We start from the raw sequence: 19,472 nt of genomic DNA, 5'->3' as shown, positions 1-19,472 counted from the left end.
CCCCTGGATGCTGGGACGTGGGGGTGGTGGTAGACATGAGTGGGGGCCTGGTGGAGGGTGCCCCTACACTGCTGGGGGGTGGGGGTGCAAGGGGACATGTGTGGGGGCCTGGTGGAGGCTGCCCCTGGATGCTGGGGGTGGGGGTGCAGGGAGACATGAGTTGGACATGAGTGGGGGCCTGGTGGAGGGTGCCCCTGCACTGCTGGGGGGTGGGGGTGCAGGGGGACATGTGTGGGGGCCTGGTGGAGGCTGCCCCTGGATGCTGGGACGTGGGGGTGGTGGTAGACATGAGTGGGGGCCTGGTGGAGGGTGCCCCTGCACTGTTGGGGGGTGGGGGTGCAGGGGGACATGTGTGGGGGCCTGGTGGAGGCTGCCCCTGGATGCTGGGGGTGGGGGTGCAGGGAGACATGAGTTGGACATGAGTGGGGGCCTGGTGGAGGGTGCCCCTGGATGCTGGGGGGTGGGGGTGATGGTAGACATGTGTGGGGGCCTGGTGGAGGCGGCTCCTGGATGCTGGGGGGTGGGGAGCAGGGAGACATGAGTTGGACATGAGTGGGGGCCTGGTGGAGGCTGCCCCTGCACTGCTGGGGGCTGGGGGTGATGGTAGACATGAGTGGGGGCCTGGTGGAGGGTGCCGCTGGATGCTGGGGGGGTTTTGGTAGACATGAGTAGGGGCCTGGTGGAGGGTGCCCCTGGATGCTGGGGGGTGGGGGTGCAGGGAGACATGAGTTGGACATGAGTGGGGGCCTGGTGGAGGCTGCCCCTGCACTGCTGGGGGGTGGGGGTGCAGGGGGACATGTGTGGGGGCGTGGTGGAGGCTGCCCCTGGATGCTGGGGGGTGGGGGTGGTAGGGGACATGAGTGGGGGCCTGGTGGAGGCTGCCCCTGCACTGCTGGGAGGTGGGGGTGATGGTAGACATGAGTGGGGGCCTGGTGGAGGGTGCCCCTGGATGCTGGGGGGTCGGGGTGGTGGTAGACATGAGTGGGGGCCTGGTGGAGGCTGCCCCTGCACTGCTGGGGGGTGGGGGTGCAGGGGGACATGTGTGGGGGCCTGATGGAGGGTGCCCCTGCATGCTGGGGGTGGGGGCGCAGGGGGACATGAGTGGGGGCCTGGTGGAGGCTGCCCCTGCACTGCTGGGGGGTGGGAGTGATGGTAGACATGAGCGGGGGCCTGGTGGAGGGTGCCCCTGGATGCTGGGGGGTGGGGGTGATGGTAGACATGAGTGGGGGCCTTGTGGAGGGTGCCCCTAGATGCTGGGGGGTGGGGGTGGTGGTAGACATGAGTGGGGGCCTGGTCGAGGCTGCCCCTGCACTGCTGGTGGGTGGGGGTGCAGCGGGACATGTGTGGGGGCCTGGTGGAGGCTGCCCCTGGATTCTCGGGGGTGGGGGTGATACGGGACATGAGTGGGGGCCTGGTGGAGGCTGCCCCTGGATGCTGGGGGGTGGGGGTGATACGGGACATGAGTGGGGGCCTGGTGGAGGGTGCCCCTGGATGCTGGGGGGTGGGGGTTCAGGGGGACATGAGTGGGGGCCTGGTGGAGGCTGCCCCTGCACTGCTGTGGGGTGGGGGTGGTGGTAGACATGAGTGGGGGCCTGGTGGAGGGTGCCCCTGGATGCTGGGGGGTGGGGGTGGTGGGAGACATGAGTGGAGGCCTGGTGGAGGCTGCCCCTGCACTGCTGGGTGGTGGGGGTGGTGGGGGACATGTGGGGGCCTGGTGGAGGGTGCCCCTGGTGGCTGAGGGTGCAGGGGGACATGCGTTGATGGGCAGTAGTGCAAGGTGACATGTGGGTTGGCTGGGGGGCATAGTGATGGTGGATGGGGTGCCTGCGGGACATGTGCAGGGTAGGCCCCTGTGGTAGGGGCCGTGGAGGGTGTAGAGGGAACATCTGGGAGGACCCACACGTGCAATTCACGTGTGGTGCTCCCCGCGCACCCCTGGAATACACGTACCCTGGTGGAATCGCGTGTGATACTTCCTGCGCACCCCTGAAATACACGTACCCTGCTGCTTTTGCGTGTGATACTTCCCGCGCACCCCTGGAATACATGTACCCTGCTGCTTTTGCGTGTGATACTTCCCGCGCACCCCTGGAATAGACGTACCCTGATGGAATCGCGTGTGATACTTCCTGCGTACCCCTGAAATACACGTACCCTGCTGCTTTTGCGTGTGATTCTTCCCGCGCACCCCTGGAATACACGTGCCCTGATGGAATCGCGTGTGTTACTTCCCACACACCCCTGATGTACACGTACCCAGGACAATCACGTGTGGAACTTCCCCCGAACCATTGAAATACACGTTCCCCGCTTGGCGTTTGCTGTTTGGCAGCCCTGTGAACTGGTCCAGGGTTAGCGCAGCCCTTTGCGATGATTTGGGGATTTTGAAGGCTTTTACTTGCGCGAGGGCGTTCTTGGGGGCGTAACTGGCGCTGCTGCAGGGTCGCTGCGCCACTCTGCGCCACGGCTGGTTTCGGAGGCTAAAATCCATGAATACTCTGTGCGATGAAAAGGATTTTTTCGCACGCGGCTGGCGCAGTGTATCGCACGGGGACACTGTGCCCCAGCCGCGTGCGCCATTTTTGTGCGTATTTCTATGAATTACCCTGTAAGTGTCGGAGGACACGGATGTAGTGTTGTCCCCTGATACTGGGAGAGTATGCTGTAAGGGCACAGTGATTTGACTGGAGGGCAAAGTGACATTTTAAGCGTGTGAGAACCATGGCTGATGTGTCTACATTGGCGCTATCAGGAGAAGTTTGACGTGTTCCTGGTGCATTTTGTGGATAATCTTGATGAGAAAAGGTTGTGGTGAGTGTGGGGGGGGGTGGTTCGGGTAAGTGTATGCAAATCTCTCTTATCAGTTCATCCACAGTGCGTTGCCCTTGGACCCTGTTTTGTGATAACTGGATGGGTAGTCTGGGCATTGTGCATTCTCTTGTTTTGCAAAGAGATTTATGCCTGGATGACCTCAGTTTGAGAAAATGTTGTTTATAAAAATCCTTAAGCTATGAATAAGTGGTTGCCTGTCTCTCATTAAACATAACTAACATTGCGTAAAGCATTACTGAACACTTAAAACTTGTAAAACTCAAAATGGTCGCGTGTACCTATTTTGTTTTCCCAGTGAAGAATGAAATTTACTTTTTTGTTCTTAGGAGCAGTCATTGTTCCTCGAAGAAGTTAAAGTGTTTAAATATTCTAACTACAGTTGGAGAGAGCGCAAGCATTGCCCAAGCCAAGAGTATTCCCTCATTGAGATTGAAAATAGCCTTACTCATAGCCATAAAATGGTTTTACAAATGCAGTGAGCCAATAGAAGTTCAACCTTGCCTAAATTGTGGGTGTGCAAGCATTACCTGAAGCCAAGAGAGTGGCACCAAGGCTTTTAGGTATTTAATATGCTAACAGTTGGCAAAGAGATGAAGGCCAAGTTGGGTAGGGGAAACCTTGTGGCTTATAAACATTATTGGAAGTTGACAAAACCTATATTGCCAGAGATAGTTGTAGAAGGAAAGAAGTGGGTAGTTCAATGAGATATGTAGGGTTAGCCTCTTTGCTCTCAGTCACCCTCTTCCTCGGGCCAGTGTTTGTGTAGAAAAGGTGATGGGGGAGTTGCGACGTTGGAGGATCCTATAAAATAGTATGGGTCATGGGTACAGGAAAGGGGGGAATACTGCGTCTCACTATCGGTTGTCTCACCCCCACTTCCCAAACAACCCTCATCCAGGTGATCCTCCCGCACTGGTCCACCCCCCGGGTCTGAATCCAAAGGCGATGGTCGTACCCTGGCTACTTGAGAGAGAGAGATCCCTGGGAACAAGTAGGTGAGACACCCTTTGGTTTCTCACATTTGTCATTTGGTGCAAAACACACATCATCATTCCCACGGGCTGCTCACCTTCTCATATAGTTCTCTATCTGCTTTACCTCTTAAACGCAGGATTAGTCTTTAATTCAAAGTCCATCTAGCTGCTCTTTCTGCATACACCCCCTCTCAATGTAAAGTGTCATGGTGGAAGGTTCCCGTGAATAAAGCCGTTATGGAGGGGGTTAAAAGATTATACCCTTCAAATCCAACTCCCAGATGGGAATTAAATGTTGTCCTTACTAAATTCATGTGTCCCCCTTTAGAGACAATGGATAAAACGATTCTTAAGCACCTTACTTACAAGACTGCTTTTCTTGTGGCCATTATATACATAGGGAGGCTCAGTGAACTACAAGCTCTCTCAGTTCAAGACCCTTATATTATAATTCACAAGGACAAAGTAGTGGTACGTACACATCCACGCTTCTGTCCTAAATGTATCTTCGTTCCATGTCAATCATTCTATAGAACTTCTAGCTTTCTTTCAAAACCCATCAAATTCAGCAGACAGAAGCCTCCATACATTAGATGTTGTTTGATGTACTACTTAAACGAAACAAAACCGCTCAAGAAAACAGATTAGTTCTTTGTTTCCATAGACACAGGAAGAGAAGGGGATCCCGTCTCTAAGTCTGCAGTTTTAAAATTGATTGTCAAATGTATCTAGATATGTTATTCTCTTTCAAAGACAACTTTACCTTTCTCACCCACAGCACACTCCACTGGGTACAGTATAGGTCACACTAGGGATGATATTGCAAACATGCATGGTCAACTTCCCTTTTCGAATTTCGTAAAACTAGTTATGGAATACTCTGCACCTACCACTAGAAGTAGTTCTATGCAAAGCATGTGAATCTAAGCAGATGCAAGCATCAGAAATATGATTATGTTAAGTAATGCATGATATATAACCTTTGATTTCTATGCTTAGTGTGTTTAGAAAGGCCTAGTAAATAACTGAATTAATGGTGGTGTTATGTGTGTACTAATTGTAGCCCTAGACTACTCTCACACTTTTCCTGAGACTAAGTCTTGATTGCTGTTCCACTCTACTTTGATTGGCTTTTGGCAAACCTCTCTGTGCCCCCCTCACCCCCACCTGGGGTTGCTTTTACCAGAGGGCTGTGCTGAAATATCCTTAACAGTAACATTTCATACTGGAAAGCATTCACTACATTGACAGAAGGCACCCATTTGACTATTTCACTAGGAAAATGAGAAGAAATTCCTGAAAAGGTACTCTATAAACTGGAAGCATTTATTTGCCAAGAATAGAACCTGTATAAGTAAACTTGCGGTGTTGCACTGGACTGTGGGGGGGTCATTATAAATTTGCCAGTCTGGGAAAAGTGCCAGTAAAAGTTCTTCTAATTCCATGGCACTTGTTCTAGAACGGCCAACTACAAGTTTGCCGGTGGGGGTTCACCAATTTACTTCCAGCCAAGAGCTGGTGGTAAATCTGGCCTCCACTGGCAAAAGACAACTAGTATTTCTGGCACCGGTATTTCTGGTGCGGGAAATACCAGCAGTCCCCTCCATGGAGTGCCATGGAATGGGGATTTACTGCCCTTTCCACTGCCTGTAATATACCGGTAATACCGGAACAGTAGGTCAGTTTGTCAGTATCCCGCCAGAATTACCGGTGGGATACCAGCAAACTTATAATGACCCCCTATGTGTTCTAAGAAACAGATGAGCTGGTAAAAGCTACAGCATACAAGAATTGCTTTTGTACCTGCAGTGGAGAAAGTAAACTTCAAGGTCATGATACATGATCTGGAACCAAGGTAACCAGTCACAGCCAGCCATTCCATCCATCTCCTATAGTGCTGAAACCCACCTCTGGCTCCAGTGTGCCTGGCAGGGCAGAAAGCGAGGGAGGTCCCCGAAACACCTTGTCCTTAATCTGCTTGGTTACCTGAATGCACCCAATGCTGATTGGCTGGCTGGCTGTCTGGCTCTCCTTTCAGGACAGCCACCCTGCTGTGTGAGTGACAGCTAGGCTGTGTATGAATGGGAGAAGAGTCGACCACTGGACGAAATATATGACGAAGGAATCTTGACGAGAAGCTCTGCATCCTCCTGGACCGTTGAACTGCCCGGTGAAGCACTGCTGCAGTGCTGAAGCTCCAATTCCGAATCGACTAGAGAAGCCCTGGAACGAACAACTTCTTCCCTTGGGCTGGTGGGACCAACTAACTCCAGGACGAACTTTACGGGAAGACCTTCCCCAACTGGCTGTATTTCTTTGCTGCAGCTGGAACCAAGTGCCATGGTCAAGAACTCCATAGTTGAGTGCATCGTCTTTAAGCCGGACCAGAGCTCCAGGAATATCCTGAGGACCCTTCCGAAGCAGGATGACCCAAGCCACCTCACCAGAGTGATGGCCTCCAGAAGCAAGGGAAGCACATCAAGTGTCCAACATCTGCGGTGGTGCTATTTGCCCGTAGCTGAAACCGCGAAGTGCAGCTAAACTGAAAAGAGCCCGTAGCCGCTGCCGACCGAACTGCAGTGCAGGAGTCCACCAGACGTCCTCCCTCTTGTCCCCACGACTGAGACCCAGGATCTGCAAGACTGCAACCAGAACAGAAGCCAGCTGAATCCTCTTCTTCAAACCTAAGGTACTGTGCTGACTAAGCTGTACTTACCTCTTTTGTCTGTAGCTTGCATCCTCTCACTTGAGACTTGCAGTAGCTGCTTTATACAGGGTTGATCTCACCTCTGACCTTCACAAATCTGTTGCCCAACAGTGATTCTTCACAAAAGTCTCTTACTTTGTGCAAGACTTTTGTGCTATCTAAAGAAGTGCCTCAGCTCCATAGACATTGTTCAAATTGTTCAAATTGACTTTGGCTGTCCTGGCTCCCTGCAAACTCTTTATTCTAACTGTCCCTCATAGGTGGTTAATAAGTTTAACTTGTATTGCTGGGGAAGATATAATTTAGACTTCATCGGGAGATTGAAAAGTGCTCACATTCTCTGAGAACCTGTTAACCTTTTTCCTTCCGTAACCTTGTTCTTTTTCACAACCTCAGAATTTATTAAGTACAAAAAGTGATATATAAATGCTAATACTGCCTAGTAATTGAAGTCACTGCAGGGTGTAGGAAGTGTATTGTCAGCATCTCGAACGAGTATCTACTTGCGTATTCTAAATCTGAGACAGTGGGCCTCATTAATAGTTAGCCAGTCTGGATATAATGGTGCCGGTAAAACCGTACCGGCACCGTTATTCCCGACCGGCTAACTACAAGTTCAGTGGCTGGGTGGTGTTACACCCGCCAGGTCTGACTTGGTGGGTGTAACGCCACCGGCCACAGATGGAGGCGGAAACACCGGCACCATTACCACATGGTGCCGGTGTTTCCACTTCCCCGTTCCTTCCTACGGGACTCCACGGGAATGGGGATTTACAGAATGCCGGCTCCTGAATGATCAAATCACTGGGGCTGTAATTCTGGCAAGTCCAGAAATGGTAGATCCTTACGGGTCCGGCGCCAGCCTGCTTGTTTTTACTGGCACGGCTACCGCCAGACTTGTAATGAGGGCCAGTGTTATGAAGTGTATTTTTAATTGTTGCATATTGCCCTTTTTAAAGAAGGCTTATTTAAAACTAACCTTGAGTGTAAGTGTTATTTGGATACTTATATGTGTGGATTTCGATGCTACAGCTCACATTTACCCCAATTGAGATAAGTCTGGCTGCTCAGTCACTCTACCAACTTGTGATGTACAGACCTATAGGTGGGTTACCTAATACCAAGAGGACATGACTTGTGTAGCCTCCCACAGGGTTACTACATACAGTATTGCCTACGGGAACATCGAACTAAAAGTACAAATGAGGTTTCATAAGATGACATTTTTGAGACACCATTGACTTAAAAAAGAAAATGTTGTTAGATCCTCTTTTTTTAGGCCTGGTCGTATCTTTCAAATGAGATCTTATAGATTAGAATCTGCCCATAAATAAGGGAGATATTAAAGATGTTATGTTCTGCTTTTTCCATTATCCCATTCATCGCGTTGTACAATGTTGACTATTGTATAGTTTGAGTTTTCCTTTTCTTAAGTTAATTATGATTTTGTGGGACACTTCTAAAACACTTTATATTTTGTTTTAAAGTTGGACTGTTTCCCTCAATCCTTTTCTGTACTTTATCCAGGGATTTTTAGTTAAGTTAAACATGTTTGGGGTTTTTAAAACAAGCTTTAAATGTGTTCTTCAACTAATAAAAAAAGTTAAAAGGAAACATTTTGAAAAATCTGCCTATTGGAGTTTCATGATGATTGAGACTTTTTCTTTCCTCTGTTTTCGAATGTTGGCTGGGAGAAAAAGGACTCTAGCTATTTTTTTAAAACTTTTGCGGTCTTGGTTTTTCAACAAATCTCCTATTGTCGCTGTGAACTTCATAAATATATTAAATGTTCAGCGGAATCTTGAGGGATAACCTTATCTGTTCCTCTTTTGTAGGACCTGGGTCTGGCTACATCAAGAGGCCGTGGAAAGTGCAAAAACCCAGGGTGCAGCTTTGTGTACACAAATAGACACAAACCCCCTTACTGCCCCAGCTGCGGGTATGACCTCTGCAAGGATCGGATGGAAAAAGTAGCCAAACCATGTGTTAGTGCAAGTTTTCTGTTATTTTATGTATGTGGCGTCAGTTAGTGCTTAACACTTAGATTGTGAATGTTCCTATTGTCTGCATGTTGGACATTTTCGTTTGTGGCTGAATGTTATAAAATTCGAACTTTCTTTATTTTGATGCTGTTCTTTTTTTGTGGGCCGTGCCTTTAACCCTATTGATGCAGCTTTATAATTTAAAGTAGTTGATGTGTTGTATACCTGGCTGCAGAAAGCATTATATTAACTATGAAAAAACCTTATCATAATTGTATCTACTACATCTATAGAGCACACTTTAAAAAAGTATGTTTATCTAGATGCTGTTAAAAAGGTGTTATTACCCATTTCAATGGTACTCATTTGATCAACTTTCAGCGGGTAAGAGGTAACTCTGGCTTTGAGGCTGCCACAGAGACCTCTACAGTCGATGCATTCGTCCACTATGTAATCGTAGTGGTTTGTAGCCAGAGCATCTGAAACATGTGTTGCTCCATATTGCAGTGCGGTGTGCGGACTTGTTGAGTCCATATCACTGAAACCATGGTGTCAAGGGGATGGAGCAGAGAGGTAGGAGTTGGGAAGCATTCACATTAATGCATAGCAGTGGATGATAGCTGTCTTTCTATATTTACATTAGAAAGCTTACATTTATTATTTGATGCACAGGAAGGGAAAGTATGAAACACTTTTGGTGAAATGTCCGGGTGGATAGCTAAACCAGATAAGGATTGGGCTTGCACTTGCCAACTTCAAATCCTGGCAGGGCCGACTCCCCTCTCTATCCTTCTGGGGTCGCTTAATTGAAGACCAATGAATTGGGGTAATCCGCTATTATTATAGGACTTCGAACCAGGACACATTAGTTATGAAGTGCTATATAAAGATCTGATATAATAATTATTATTACTAGGTTACATTATATAAATCTGTAACATGGTAACTCATATTGCATCTTTTCGGACCTTTAGAGCAAACATTTTATTCCCTCACAGGAGGAAGGAGCCTCCTTTTTGCAAGTATATGCTTATTGATTGATGTTTTCGATGCAAAGCAGGATAGTACAAATTTATATATTGTGACAAGTCAGAGGGTCTCGTCCATGTAATAAGGAAAGGAAATGTCCCGCCCATACCAAAACCCAGAGTTTTAAAGAATTTCCAAAACACCCCCTGAGTCAAATCCTCAAATATCATATGGTTATATAGGTATTTTTCTAATACAACACCAATGGCGTGGAGCTGTAATAGTATTGGGTCAAGGAGGCCACACAGAGAGGGAAGAAGGAGACAAAAAAAACACAAACAACGTTCTAGTTGTTGCTCTTATAAGAGTCTTATGATGAAAATGTTCAACCAGGAAAGAGGGAGGAAGAAGGAAACGTGGAGAGTAGTAGTGGATGGAGTAGCAGAAGTGGTAGAAGCAGGACACCAGGAAAAGAAATAGAAAGGACGTGAATCCCTTTGTGTCGCAGTAAAACCGAAGACAAAAACAGCCATTCGGTTTGTAGTCTCGTCAGTGTTGGTGCCAAGCCAACACTTGGGCAGTACGAGCCCTGGCTCCCTGTGGTCCCGAGAGACCAACGTATGGGTGTAGGCAGCGCTCCTAAAGGAAAAGAGAAGACAAAACAAACAGCCGGGGCGAGGTATCCAGAAGGAGGAAATGTTGCCCATCTCACCGAACAAGGATATCTGCCGCGAGACTGCCAGGAAATTCTAGAGTACGACAACTTCCTTCATTGGTGTTGGCAACTCTGAGCAGTGGGAAGTCAGCAGAGTCCCTCCTGGCAGACAGGACCTATCAAGCACAGGAGACCCGAACCAGACTGTGGCGCTGATCAGAAAGGTACCGCATGGGGAAAACCGTGTTCCAGTGATAAAAACAAGCATAATTAAAAGACGCTTGCCTGTTAATAGTAGCACTCTCCCTCATCCCAGTATGTGTTGAAACCAATTGAGAATCCTTGACAAATAACGGAAACCAAGGCTGTGACTCAGTGAAGCACATCAAAATAACTGACACACTCTGCAGGAGTGCAGACCAAGTCTGTCACAACAGATACTAATAATTGGTACACGTGGTAGGAGAGAATACCAAGTGTGCCACATGAGATAAACCCCTGAAGCAGGTAGGAAGAGGGCACTAAGTAGGGAAATACCATTTAGGCCTGTATGTAGAAGACCAGGGGAATGGGATTGTCCACCATGGCACTTATGGGAGCTGATGCAGGGGAAGGAAATCATTCACCCTAGGATAGGCCTGCTGATAGGTTGTGTACCCTTCTTTGGCGTACGTGATTCATCATTATTTTCATTAAGAGAACTGTATTTTGGAACACTTTGAAAAGAGTTGGTTTAATTAAGAACCTTTTAGACTTTATTCTGGGAACTTTACTTCTTGAAATATAAAGGCTGGTCTACAAGACACTAGCAAAGAGACATTTATTTTTCCCTTGTTCTACCTTTTTGGTAGAATATAGTGTGTGATGGTCAGATTAGATTTAGACACAAGATGGAGAATGTTATTTTGACATCCTATTAAAGACGCTTTCATTAGTTAGTTTTGTTGAGGCAGGGAAACCCCTGATAGAGTGAAGTCTAGTGAGGCATTTTTCCAATCCCCATTATTAGTTAAATAAACACACTTCACAACGAACAACACTGCGTCTGTCTCCTAATGCCCGACGCCTTACAATATGCAAACGTGTATATCTGTTAAGTTAATTTGCAAACTTGTAATAGTACTTTAATTTCTGTTTCTGAGGAAAAAAGGCGATTGTTCCATGACAAGCTCATGCTGGCTCAAATAATCTACCTTCAAAGGAACAAAATGTCAGCATATGTTTTACTTTATTTTGGTAACGGATTTGATTTTACAACCACACAGTTTCTTCATTTCTAATCATTTCACACACCATGGCCACCATTTTATGGTATATTTTATTTCTGCCACAAAATTAACTTTTGTTTTGTTTTTTGTTTTTTTTATGGTTTTAAACAAACCATTACAAAATGTCTTGTATAAAATCACAGTCTTACAAATCTAGGAAAAACAAGAAAAAGCAGCAGTATTTTAACATAACATAAAAATCCCTCAATAGTTGGTAGTTATGGGACATTAAATTTCATAAAGCAATAATCCGATGATACATTATTTTTTAATCATTCTAAAAAAATACTTCAAATACCAATGTATTTCTCCCCACCATTGTGTGATGGTGAAATTCTAGTACAAATCTCTCATGTGTGCAAATCAAGCTAACAGATACAAGAATAATACATACTAGTAGCCAGAATTCCTAGACACTATCTCCCACTCCAAAATAGGCGAGTAGGTAAATTCTCTCTAAAATTCTTTCAAAATTGACCCTTTGTGCAAACCAAGCAAATGTGCATAAACATATCAACGGTATCGTTCATTGAAATAGAAATAATAGTACAATTCCTAGACAGTATTTCATACTCGGAATTAAGTAAGTAAATTATTTCTAAAGTTCTTTTGAGGCAGACCCTTTGTGCAAATCAAGCAAATGTGCAAACATACCAATAATATCTTTAATTGAAATAGGAATAGCAGCACAATTCCTAGTCAGTATTTCATATTTCGAAATTAAGTACATAAGTACATTCTTATATTGAAATAGAATTAGCAGCACTCAGGGACAGTTAAAAATAAGTTTAAAAAAATTCATAGAATAAAATGTGTACACTCTCAAACAATTATGGCTCGAATGGTTAGAGTCCATGCAGCTCTCAATTAAAAAGAGTAAAAGCTAAATAATTGAGCGTGCGTGACAGATTATTCATATTTCTACAGTTCTAAATCACTGAATTTAAAAAATCGAGTCAAAGCAAGACTGAGAGATCTAGATTCTCCTCCATCATTCTTTGTCAAAGAAATTCTTGTCAACTTTCTGCCTCCAAGTACACAAATTAATTAGAAACTTGGTTCCCTAAAGTATGGACATTCCAAAATTAGGTGTGTCAGTGTTTCCTTGGTTTCCAAACAATTTTGAGTATGCATTCATATCTGAGAGGGGCGCATTTATCATGTGACCAGTGCGCCAACCTCTCGCGAGTATTTAGTTGATTCAATCTAAAACGCATAAATAATACATTTTTATTTGCTTTAGTTGAAACAATTTTTAGCAAAACATTTTACAATCTGAAAAAACATTAAATAAAAAACACGGATTTAAAGTCACAGAAAAGAAAATACATACGTTGCCTTAATGGTGTAAAAATTTGGACATTGCAATTATACAGCTTGATTTAGTCCCTGATATTAGCAGTGACCACCAGAGATCCTGATCTTCACTCTCAAGATCTGTTAAGAGGTAGCGGAAGTTTTTCGTACGGCTCTCTATCAAAGCAGGACATATGATGACCAAATGTTTGATGGTTTCAACTGAAACTGAATCTTTGCAGAATCAACATTTATCAGACTCAGATTGTCCTCGAATATGGTGGATCTCATTCGTGTGCAATAGGTTCAGTCGTATCCGCAAAAAGTGTTGGCACAGTTTTCTATCAGGTGACTGCACTAGATAGATGCATGCTGCATCCAGTTTCTGTTTTTCTGACGGGATGTGATCTGATGATTTATATGTTGCTGCAGCTTCAAGGGTTTTAATCCAATCTAGTTCTCGCAGTTTGTGTTTTATCAGCATCAGATTGCTGATAAGATCCTTCAAAGAGCGTCCTACTTCTTGTAACAGAGCAAATGATTTCCTTCCCCAGTTCTGCAGAACCATAGTGTCGCCAGCTACGATTTGTTTGTACAATATTTCAGAAATGTCCGGTCGGTTCAGTAGAAATCATTTGCGTAAAAAAGCTAGGGTCTTCCACTCCACAACAGACTTTAAGGATGACAAGCCCATCTCTCGCCGGATAGGTTGGATCAGCGTTGAAGGTCGAAGATTCAACACCTTTTTCCAGTAAAGGCCTTGAAGCAGTGTGAATGGAATAGTGGGCAGGTCTTCTGCTCCATAAGTAATTGTAGGAATAGTCTTGGTTTTATAGAACCGCAGTACTGGGAGAATAGAGAAACGTCCATATTTGAAGTTGATGACACAGGCTTGACTGGCCAGTGCTTTGATTTTGAGTGTATTTACCATTGATGCTTCTGTTTTGGTGTCGCTCATCCGAACTCCTAAATATTTGAAAATTGGTACCTGCTCAATTGGTTGCTTTTCAAGCGACCATTGGTATTTCTGCTTCGAGGGGATTGGGTCCTCCGACGTATTCCATATCTATGACACAGTAATCACCACAGCTGTGCTGCTTCGTAAAATCTTTCTGCGTCCTGCGTCGATGACCTCGATACGCCGTCTTTGAGGACCTCCGCCGACGTCACCGGATGTTATAAGTAGGACGCACGACACCCGTAGCCTCAGTTCTGTTTTTTCCACGAACGTGTTCGCTTCGGAGATCTCGGCGCGCCTCGACTCTTTGGAGTTTCTGTTCTTTCGGTTCTTCGAACCTTTTCGTTTGTGAAGTTTATCGGGATGTCTTCCTCTTCTTCCACCCCACGTCCGGGCTTCAAGAAGTGTGGGGACTACGGGTCCAAGATGTCGGTGATGGACTCGCACGACGCCGTAAGAAGAAGCTGTCGGTCGGTAAGGTGTCCAAGCCCCGGAAGTCGAGGTCCACTGGGCTTTCGACTGACTATTCGAGGGGCGACTCTCTGCATCGTCGTCGTAAGTCTAGGGGGTCTAGGTCCCGGAGTGGGTCCCGCCACTCCTCTGCCTCTTCGAGGCACTCACGGAAGCGCCGTCATCGGTCGCCTTCCCCGTCCTCATCCAAGGACTCCGCCCGTTGGCGGGTTGCTTATCCCACCAAGCATGCGACTTCGGAGGAATGGGCTTCCTTCGGTAAGAAAATGTTGGTGATTCTTGAATCGCAGGGTACCAGTCCATCTGCGCCTCCGAGTGGGGTCAGGCGTGACCAAACTAGAGACACCGCTCGTACGCCTTCGGGCTCGGGTGGTCGGCACGATTCGCGGGAAAGGTCCCGCTTGGACAAGGGGAATCATTCTAGTCATGCCCGTTCCAGGTCCCGGTCCTCGATGCGTTCGAGACCGTATGCACCTGTGAAGTCTTCGAAGAAGACGTCGACGCCTGTGGCGCCGAGGTCGTCGAGGGACTCTCTCGAGGCTCCGCCTCCGAGAAAGTCGTTGACGCCATCGGCGCCCAGGCTGTCGAAGGACACGCTCGGGGCTCCACCCTTGAGGCCTGTGTCGAATCTGTCGATGCTGTTGGCGCCGCGCTCGACGTCGACACCTATTCACTCAACGCCTTTCGAGGCTGTTGTGTCGCAGGTACCCCGTGGCACGGTGGAACCCCCTAGAAAGGCTCTGGCCAAGGCCAAACGTCTTTGCCCCCATTCTGTGCCCACTTTCCACCATCTGGATTATATTTCTGAGGTGGATGAGGGTTCTGAAGATAGGATGGTTCCTGATACGGTACCAGACGAGATTATCTCTGGACATAGCCATATTGAGGACCTGCGTCAGTCGCTGCTCAATGCCAGTGGTCTGGACACCTCTCCGGAGGTAGAGTTCTGTAGGCCTGAGCCTGGCACCCATGCCGAGTCCTCGTACTGGTGCCTTATGTCGAGGGTCACCGAGTACTTGGGGTGGTCTGCTCCACCAGGGGATTTTCTGCAGGATGACCTGAAGGATATCCTCGACCAAGGTCCACCAACTGACCCGGTACTGCCATTCCATATGGCTCTACAAAGGAGGGTGGCGGCGGCTTGGACTGCTCCGGAGAGTCTCCCGCCAAGTCTTTGCCGCAAAAATACCGCCCAGCCAGTAGCGACCCCTGTTACGACCCCTGCTACTTGACCACGCACCCCACTCCGGAGAGTTTGCTGGTGCAGGCGGCTACAGCCCCAGCAAAGCAGGCGTCGTATCCTACCATCCCTTTGATGGTGTACATCTTTTTGGCAGCAAGGCTGACAAGAGCATTGAGAGGTTGCAGACCTCAAAAACTGCAGCGAAGTCGTTGAGCGCTGCAGTTCGCCAACCTCTGCCTTTTCGTCCTAGGGGACAGCAATGGAGGGGAGGTTCCTTTCATTATTACTCCTTTGGTAAAGCGAGAGGAGCTGCTAGTCAAAGGGGCAGTTGTCTCTTTGCCCTCAGGCAACGCAGCAGCCGCTTCTGCTCAGTCATGAGGCCCATGCTTCGCCGGTGGGGGGAAGGCTGGGGCAGCATCTGGTAGAATGGCGGGCCATTACTTCAGATGTGTGGGTTCTGGAGATTATAGCCCACGGCTACTGTCTTCCTTTCCGGCAGCGGCCTCACGACAATCCACCAGGGAACCTCGCTTTGAAGAGTCCGGATCCGCTCCTTGCGCAGGAAATTCAATCCCTGCTGGAGAAAGGCACCATAGAACTGGTGCCTGTAGCAGAGAGGAACAATGGATGGTATTCCCCTCATTTTTGGATTTCAAAGAAAGACTGGGGATTGAGACCCATCATGGACTTGCACGTTTTGACCAAGCTCCTTCGTAAGGACAAGTTCAAGATAGTTACTCTTTCTCAAGTCCTCCAGGCCCTTCAACTTCAGGACTGGTTGGTGTCTCTAGACCTCAAGGATGCTTATTTTCATGTGCCAATCCATCCCATGTACAAGAAGTTCCTGAGGTTCGCGGTTGGCGACTCGCACTTTCAGTTTCGGATCCTGCCGTTCGGATTGGCTTCCGCCCAAAGGGTCTTCACCAAGCTCATGGTGGTGGTGGCAGCGTATTTTAGGAAAGGCGGGATTCACGTCTACCCCTATCTGGACGATTGGTTGATGAGGGCATGCTCTCCCGAGCAAGTCCTGGATCATCTGTCAGTCACCTGCCACTCCCTTCACAGGTTGGGCTTCTCCCTCAATTTAAAGAAGTCCCATTTGACGCCAACACAGCGGCTCCAGTACATCAGAGCAGTGCTCGACACGTCTCTGGGGCAGTGTTTTCCTCCCCACGTTCGGGCTCATCACATTCAGCAGATGGTGCACAAGTTTCAACATGCCCAGAGTCTCCCAGCGTTCGAGTTCTTGAGGTTGCTCGGCCTCATGGCCTCATGGCATCCTGCATTCTTCTGGTGCCAGAGGCCAGGTTGCAGATGAGATCTTTGCAATGGGCTCACAAACTCCAGTGGTTACAGTCCTCCGGCAGGATGTCTGACCCCGTTCAGGTGCCGCCCTCGGTCTCCCAGGACCTTCTGTGGTGGGCCGTCGAAGGCAATCTGATGAACGAGGCTCCATTTTGGCTACCCTGGCCGGAGGTGACGATCGTGACGGACGCATCCCTCATGGGATGGGGGAGCTCATGCCAACGAGTTAACAGTCAGCAGTCGTTGGTCTCCGTCGGAGTCCAGACACCATATCAATCTGTTGGAGCTGAGGGCCGTCAGGCTTGCCCTGAAGGCTTTTCTGCCAACTGTGCGAGTAAAGAATGTCCTTATCCTGACAGACAACACAGTGGCCATGCACTACCTCAACAAAAAGGGGGTGGCAGGGTCACTTCCTCTGTGCAGGGAGGCGATGCAGCTCTGGTTCTGGGCAATCCACCAGGAGATTTCGGCCTCGGCAGTTCATTTGGCCCAAGACGAAAACGAGACGGCGGACACGAGCAGGCAGAACACGATCTCTCACGAGTGGGAGTTGGCTCAGGAAATTCTCCTGGAGATCTTCGTCCATTGGGGGACCCCTCAAGTGGATCTCGTCGCCTCCAGTGTCAACCGGAAGTGTGAAAGGTTCTGCTTGCGGAAATTTCCTCCAAGAGGAGCCTTAGGAGACGCGTTCGTGATGCAGTGGTCATTCCCACTGCTGTACGCGTTTCCTCCAGTCCCCGTCATCCCGCAAGTGCTGCAGAGGTTCAGTTCCCGGATGATCCTCATTGCTCCGGCATGGGCCAGGAGGACGTGGTACCCAGACCTTCTCGACTTGTCCATCTGCCCTCCACATCGTCTTCCCTACCAAGACGATCTGCTGTCACGGGAGGGGGGTCAGGTTCTCCATTCAGAGGTGAGATCCCTCAACCTTCACGCTTGGCTTCTGAAAGGTTGAGGTATAAGGATTGGGACCTCTCTGAAGACGTGATGGGGTGTTGCTTTCGGCCAGACGGCCCGCAACAAAGTCCCTGAACCGTTGCCGTTGGAGAAAGTTCTGCGACCGGTGCAGGGTTAAGAATGTGAATCCTTTTTCATGTGACATTCCTGTGGTTCTGTCTTTTTTGCTTTCTTTGGCCCACAAGGGCTTGCAAGTGGGTACCGTTAAAGGTTACCTGGTGGCGCTGTCTATATTTAAGCGCTCGTCTGAGGAGTGTTCTTATTTTAAAATCCCTTTAATTTCTCAGTTTCTGAAAGGGCTCAATAATGTATTCCCTCCATCACCGTTCTAGGTGCCCGGTTGGGATCTGAACCTTGTTCTCAAGTTTCTAATGGGTGCTCCCTTTGAGCCATTGCATTCTTGTCCTTTGAGACTGTTAACCCTTAAAACTGTATTTTTAGTTGCGGTCACTTCCGCTCGCAGAGTGAGCGAGTAAAAGGCACTTTCAGTTTAGCCACCCTTCACTGTGTTTCATAAGGACAAGGATGTCCTTAGAGTTCGTCCTTCCTTTCTTCCGAAGGTGGTGTCGGAATTTCATTTAGGCCAGAAGAATATTCTTCTGGCATTTTATCCTCCTCCGCATCCTGGTAAGGAAGAGGAGAGGCTGCATAGGCTGGATCCTAGGAGAGCTTTAAGCTTTTATATTTCACGCATGTCCCGGGTCAGAGTGTACGATCAACTCTTTATTGTTTACGCTGGAAGGCGTTTGGGACATGCTGTTAATAAGCAGACTTTGTCTCAATGGATTATCTTGGCAATTTCTGAATGTTACTGCTTGGCCGGTAAGGACCCTCCGGTAGGCTTGCGGGCCCATTCTACCAGGGGTATGGCTGCCTCTACTGCCCTGCAGAGGGGTGTTCCTATTCATAACATCTGTGATGCAGCCACCTGGGCTTCGGTCCATACTTTTGTACGTCACTATTCCCTCGATTCTATCCGTGGGCATGATCTGGCCTTTGGCAAGGCGGTCCTTTACTCTGCAATTTCATTGGGCTTTCTAAATTTCTATATTTTAAATTCTTTTCCCACCTCCTTACGTTGGTACTGCTTTGGGAGTCTGTCATAGATATGTAATACGTCAGAGGACCCAATCCCCTCGAAGAACAAGTTACTTTCTTACCTGGTAACGTTCTTTCGATGGGATGGTCCGACGACGTGTTCCATATCGCTCCCTCCCTGCCTTCCCCGCTACAGAATTTCTTATGCGATTGCAGCTTACATTTCCGCAAGGCTTTCTGTGGTCATACTGGCAGTAGTTTGGTGCCACACGTTCTAGTAAAAAACTACAACTGCGAGGTACGGGTGTTGTGCGTCCTACTTATAACATCCGGTGGCGTTGGCCGTCGGAGGAGGTCCTCGAAGACGGGGTATCGACGTCATCGGCGCAGGACGCAGACGCCGAAAGATTTTCCGAAGCAGCACAGCTGTGGTGATTACTGTGTCATAGATATGGAATACGTCGTCGGACCATCCCATCGAAAGAACGTTACCAGGTAAGAGAGTAACTTGTTCTTCTCCAGCATGGGGTCTGGCATGGATTCACATGCTCATGAATATTCCCCGTCGTCAGGCTGGGAATCCTCGGTAAAGAGAAAATCAGTATCAGTTTTGTTTCTGATCTGTCTTTCTTAGTAGTTACCAATCACTGGTCTCTGGGTCATACTTCCCCCAGCCAATGACTGCCCTCTCCCTAAGGCCCGCTCCTGGCAGCCATCCTCAGATTTTTACCGCACGTTCAAGTGTTGGGAGTCCTCGTGCTTAGCTCTCAAGCTTTTACTGCGTTTGTTTGCTTTTTCAAAGAGATTTATCTCATTTTTCGGTTTAATCGAGCCTCAAGCTCCACCGTTTCTACTTCCGATCAATGGGGACCCGTTT

The 19,472-nt window shown here is 48.0% G+C and overlaps 1 protein-coding gene across 3 annotated transcripts in view; it reads left to right on the top strand.

Annotated features, from left to right (window-relative positions):
• Positions 1 to 19,472, top strand: part of HMGXB3 (HMG-box containing 3) — a 1,885,602-nt gene that overhangs the window by 1,117,371 nt on the left and 748,759 nt on the right. For all 3 annotated transcript variants that reach the window (XM_069654075.1, XM_069654073.1, XM_069654076.1), the window contains one exon: positions 8,349 to 8,498. In XM_069654075.1, the coding sequence (XP_069510176.1) occupies positions 8,349 to 8,498 (150 nt within the window). The remainder of the gene's footprint in view (positions 1 to 8,348; positions 8,499 to 19,472) is intronic.

Source organism: Ambystoma mexicanum, chromosome 3q (genome assembly GCF_040938575.1).
Source record: "Ambystoma mexicanum isolate Mex_15411 chromosome 3q, UKY_AmexF1_1, whole genome shotgun sequence".
Taxonomy (NCBI): domain Eukaryota; kingdom Metazoa; phylum Chordata; class Amphibia; order Caudata; family Ambystomatidae; genus Ambystoma; species Ambystoma mexicanum.
Note: the sequence above shows the minus strand (reverse complement) of the source record. Positions and strands in the feature narration are given on the sequence as shown.